Below are 5,502 nucleotides of genomic sequence, written 5' to 3'. Positions count from 1 at the left end.
TGAAAAGAGAAGAAAGTTGAAACAGGGGGCCTGGGTCCTCCCAAAGCCCCTCTCACGGCTCTCCAGATCATTTGTCAGGTCTGGCACCAAGAAATGCCCAGTGACAACAGTTCCCAGTTCATGGGTTGATGTGGATAGAGATTTGATTGAAAGGTTCGAGAGGTTATTCGCCGATGTGAACGTGTTAGAGGCTGGAGAGGGTTCGAGTAAAGCATATGTGTATTTTGTTGGGCCCGGCGCAAAGATTAACAATTGGGAAGCTACTCCTCTCCCCACCAGGAAGGAGTTTTGGTAGTTTGCTTTGATTTTCTTTCAGTTTATCTGGATTATTCCAGGGTTGTAATTCAGATTCTATGTTCCGTCCGTTTAGATGTATAAACCTTGTTATCTTTAAGTTCAATGAAATGCAATTTCCCTTTTTCTTCATTCCTGATAGTTTTATTTTTGTTTTCTTTTCTTCCTTGTACAGTTCTTTCTATGCTGGTTTCAATGACATGATATGCACAAGGAATCTTCGGCCCAGTCTTAAAAGCCAATCTAATTCTGAAATAGTAATTCAAGAAATAGAGTGTGATGATGAATCGGAATATGAAGAGGATGAGGCCTTTGAAGAGATTAGTAAAGAATTAAGCCATTTTGAAGAAAAGCCCAAACCTAACGTGAGTGATACCGAAGTAATCAATTTAGGGGACCCAGATAATATAAGAGAAATTCAGATAAGTATCCATCTTGAACCTCAACTCAGGGAAGAGATAATTACATCACTGCTTGAGTACAAAGATATTTTTGCATGGTCATACGACGACATGCCAGGTTTAAGCACTGATTTGATGGTTCACAAATTGCCCACTGACCCGTCATTCCCTCCTGTCAAGCAAAAGCTGAGGAAATTTAAAACTGATATGAGTGTGAAGATCAAAGAAGAGGTCACCAAGCAGTTCGATGCAAAAGTTATTCGAGTCACTCGGTATCCCACTTGGTTAGCCAATGTAGTACCTGTGCCAAAGAAGGATGGCAAGACTAGGGTATGTGTTGATTATCGCGATCTCAACAAGGCGATCCCCAAGGACAACTTTCCACTGCCAAATATCCACATTCTGATTGATAATTGTGCCAAGCACGAGATTGGGTCTTATGTGGATTGCTATGCAGACTATCATCAAATCCTAATGGATGAGGAAGATGCAGAGAAGACGACATTCATCACGCCGTAGGGAACATACTGCTACAGTGTCATGCCTTTTGGTTTGAAAAAATGCTGGGGCAACTTACATGAGGGCAATGACAACCATATTTCACGACATGATACACAGAGAGATCGAAGTTTGTGTGGATTATGTAATCATAAAGTCTATAAAGCAGTCTGATCATGTCAGAGATTTGAGAAAATTCTTCCAAAGGCTTCGCAGGTACAATCTTAAGCTCAATCCTGCAAAATGTGCATTTGGTGTGCCATCTAGAAAATTGTTGGGATTCATAGTCAGCCGTCGAGGTATTAAATTGGACCCGTCAAAGATCAAAGCTATCCAAGAATTGCCACCCCCTAGGAACAAAACTGAGGTGATGAGTTTGTTAGGGAGGTTGAATTACATCAGCAGGTTTATTGCTCAGCTTACGACAACTTGTGAGCCTATTTTCAAACTGTTAAAGAAGGATGATGCGGTCAAATGGACAAATGAGTGTCAAGAAGCATTCGATAAGATAAAGGGGTACTTGTCAAACCCACATGTATTGGTCCCCCCAGAACCAGGGAGACCTTTGATTCTGTATTTGATGGTTTTGGACAATTCATTTGGTTGTGTGTTGGGTCATCATGACATTACCAATAAGAAGGAGCATGCCATCTATTATCTCAGTAAGAAGTTCACATCTTACAAGGTTAAGTACACTCACCTTGAGAGGACATGCTGCGCCCTAACTTGGGTAGCACAGAAGTTGAAGCACTATTTGTTGTCTTACACTACGTACCTCATCTCTCATTTGGATCCGTTAAAGTATATCTTTTAGAAACCTATTCCCACAGGGAGGATCGCAAAGTGGCAAATCTTGCTCACAGAATTTGATATCGTCTATGTGACTAGGACTGCAATGAAAGCCCAGGCATTGGCCGATTATTTGGCCAAGAACCCAGTGGACGAAGAATATGAGCCTTTGAAGACTAACTTCCCTGATGAAGAGGTAATGCATATTGATGAATTGGAACCGGTTGAAAAGCCAGGATGGAAACTTTTCTTTGATGAGGCTGCTAACATGAAAGGCATTGGGATAGGTGCGGTACTTATTTCTAAAATAGGGCATCACTACCCTGTTACGGCTCAGCTCCGTTTCTACTTTACTAATAACATGGCTGAGTACGAGGCATGCATTCTGGGTTTGAGGTTAGCTGTAGATATGGGTGTCCAGGAAGTCTTGGTGTTGGGCGACTCGGACCTTCTGGTGCACCAGATTCAACGAGAATGGGAAACTCGGGATTTGAAGCTCATTCCGTACAGAAATGTTTGCATGATATTTGTCAACGGTTTCAATCAATAGAGTTTAGGCATATTCCGAGAATGCATAATGAGGTTGCTGATGCTTTGGCTACTCTGGCGTCAATGTTGCATCATCCAGACAAGGCTTACGTAGACCCTTTGAAAATTCAAGTCCGCAGTCGACATGCTTACTGTAATGTAGTAGAGGAAGAACTTGATGGTGAGCCTTGGTTCCACGATATCAGGGAGTACATCAGGATGGGGATGTATCCAGTACAAGCCATATGTGATCAAAAGAGAACAATTCGGCGGTTGTCAAGCGGATTTTTCTTTAGTAGAGGGATCTTGTAGAAAAGAACTCCAGATTTTGGATTGTTGAGATGCATTGATGCTAGACAGGCCACAACTATCATGACCGAGGTACATTCTGGAGTTTGTGGACCGCACATGAGTGGCTATGTTCTCGTAAAGAAGATTCTCCGAGCAGGTTATTATTGGCTCACCATAGAGCGAGATTGTATCAGTTTTGTGTGCAAGTGTCATCAATGTCAGGTGCACAGAGATTCGATTCATTATCCGCCATCTGAATTACATACAGTGTCCACACCGTGTCCCTTTGTTTCTTGGGGCATGGATGTCATTGGCCCAATCGAGCCAGTAGCATCCAATGGGCACAGGTTCATTCTGGTGGCCATTGATTATTTCACCAAGTGTTTTGAAGCTAAAACTTTCAAATCCGTGACCAAGAAAGTAGTGGTTGATTTTGTGTATTCAAATATCATTTGTCGGTTCGGAATACCGAAGGTAATCATCACAGATAACGGTGCTAATCTCAACAGTCATTTGATGAAAGAAGTATGTCAACAATTTAAGATTATACATCGCATCGTCCCAGGGCGAATGGAGCAGTCAAGGCAGCTAACAAGAACATAAAGAAGATACTTTGAAAAATGGTGGAGGGTTCTAGGCAGTGGGATGAAAAGCTGCCATTTGCATTGCTGGGTTATCGCACTATTGTCCGTACTTCAGTAGGGGCGACTCCTTATTTATTGGTATATGGCACCGAAGCAGTGATACCCGCAGAAGTGGAAATCCCATCCCTTCGAATTATTGCGGAGGCAGAAATCGATGACGATGAGTGGGTCAAAACCCGCTTGGAATAATTGAGTTTAATTGATGAGAAAAGATTGGCAGCAGTTTGTCATGGCCAGTTGTATCAACAGAGAATGGCAAGAGCATATAACAAGAAGGTGCATCCACAAAAATTTGAAGTGGGTCAGTTAGTATTGAAACGCATCCTTCCTCATCAGGTTGAAGCAAAAGTCAAGTTCTCCCCAAACTGGCAGGGGTCGTTCGTCGTAACGAGAGTGTTGTCCAATGGTGCTTTGTATTTAACAGATATAAAAGGAAAATGTGTAGAAATGGCCATCAATTTCAATGTAGTCAAAAGATATTATGTATGATTTTTTTGTTTAACTTGTATTTGTTCGTACTTGGCATGTTTTGAAGATTGAAATGACGAAGGCATTTTGTTTTGCTATCTAAACACTTTATCTTTTGTTGCCCCCTTGAGCCTTATGTATTTACTTCATACCCCCCCCCCCTTTTTGGAATCAGTAGCAAAGTTCAAAAACGTAAGTGCAAAATATAAGTAAAGGAAGAAGAAAAAAAGAAAGAGAAAGAAAAGAGAAAAAGAGAAAGAAAAGAATGAAAAGAGAAGAAAAACAACAAAAAGAGAAAAAGAAAGCAAAAAAAGAAAGAAAAGAAAGAGAAAAGAGAAAATCACAACAACAAAGTAATTTCTATGACATGAACTACGTTTGACCTGATTCCTTTTAAGGATACGTAGGCAGCCTCACGGTTCGGTCCCATAAAAACAAAATCCAAAAGTCCCCAAGCAAAGAAACTGGGGCAGAAGTTGTGATTGTTGCAGGAAATCTTATTCCAAAAGTTGTAATTTTGAACCCATTTGAATTGTTTTGAGCCTTTGATACCATTTCTTTCTAACCCTATCCAAAAGCCCACGTTATGGTCCAAAGAAAGACCTTTAGATCAGTCTTCGAGGGATGCCAAGTCGAGCAAGTAGAAGCGATTCATATCAGGGGCAACACTCTAGTCCATGAGAGAGTCTTATTGGTGAAAACCCTCATGGGCACCGCAAGGCGAAGGGAGCTGAGAGAAATAAAAAATGAGAGAGTCTTATTAGTGAAAACCCTCACGGGAACTTGAGGCGAAAGTGAGTTGAGAGATAAACAAATGAGAGAGGTTTGTTGGTGAAAACCCTTCAGGGCACCGCAGGCCGAACAAGGTCAAGGCTTTGGTGAAGAAATTAGGTTATGGAAATTCCGGGGCAACAAGTATGGCAACTAAAAATTGATTGGTTGGACAGATTGGGCCAATTAATCCAAAATGCATGTCATGATCATTGGTACCAACTGTTCCACACAGATAAGTCTCTTTCCTCTTTCCTTTTTTAGCAAGTCATCCAGTTTTGGATTTTCTTTATCATTAACTCTCAAGGTCATTGCATTTCATTTCTTTTGGGTTTCATTTTTCTAAGATGTTCCAATGTCAGTTTTGTTTAAGCAAACAAGAATGGATTTCAAAGCTCACTACCAGCTTCAAAAATTGCAAATCACAGTGTGGCCAGAACATACCAAAGATAGCATGATGTAAAGTGGTATAAAGTGCCGGCAAAAGTTCCATCGGCGGAATGATTTAGTCATTTCATGGAAGATGCAGAGGTTAAGTTAAAGGGGTCAGAAGTGTAAAATAACGGTTCAGGTATAGAACATGTGGGTCATCCAAATTCATGGGGGTTTGAAAGTCAGCCGGTAGTCAGGCGGTTCTTAGCTAGTTCCGAGGAAACCAATCAAAACAAAGCACGACAGCGGAGAAACCTTCATCAAAGAATGCCATCAACTAACCACCATATTTTAAACTAACAAGATTTTTCTTTGATTGAAACAGGGGTAGAAAGTTCCGTTTGTTTCAGGGAAACCCTCCGTAAAGAAAGGCGAGCACCAAACAG

General features: G+C 41.2%; 1 protein-coding gene across 1 annotated transcript; it reads left to right on the top strand.

Moving 5' to 3' along the window:
• Positions 1 to 2,360: 2,360 nt before the first annotated feature.
• LOC138881965 (uncharacterized) lies at positions 2,361 to 2,822 on the top strand. Its single transcript, XM_070162266.1, has one exon. It carries the CDS (start codon positions 2,361 to 2,363, stop codon positions 2,820 to 2,822), a length of 462 nt encoding a protein of 153 aa, XP_070018367.1.
• Positions 2,823 to 5,502: the final 2,680 nt, after the last annotated feature.

Source organism: Nicotiana sylvestris, chromosome 11 (genome assembly GCF_000393655.2).
Source record: "Nicotiana sylvestris chromosome 11, ASM39365v2, whole genome shotgun sequence".
Lineage (NCBI taxonomy): Eukaryota > Viridiplantae > Streptophyta > Magnoliopsida > Solanales > Solanaceae > Nicotiana > Nicotiana sylvestris.
The sequence above is the reverse complement of the archived record's forward strand: the minus strand, read 5'-3'. Positions and strand labels throughout refer to the sequence as shown.

What these genes read in the sequence shown, in the direction of transcription:
- LOC138881965 (XM_070162266.1), top strand. Translation starts at nt 2,361, where the DNA reads ATGCATTCTGGGTTTGAGGTTAGCTGTAGATATGGGTGTCCAGGAAGT.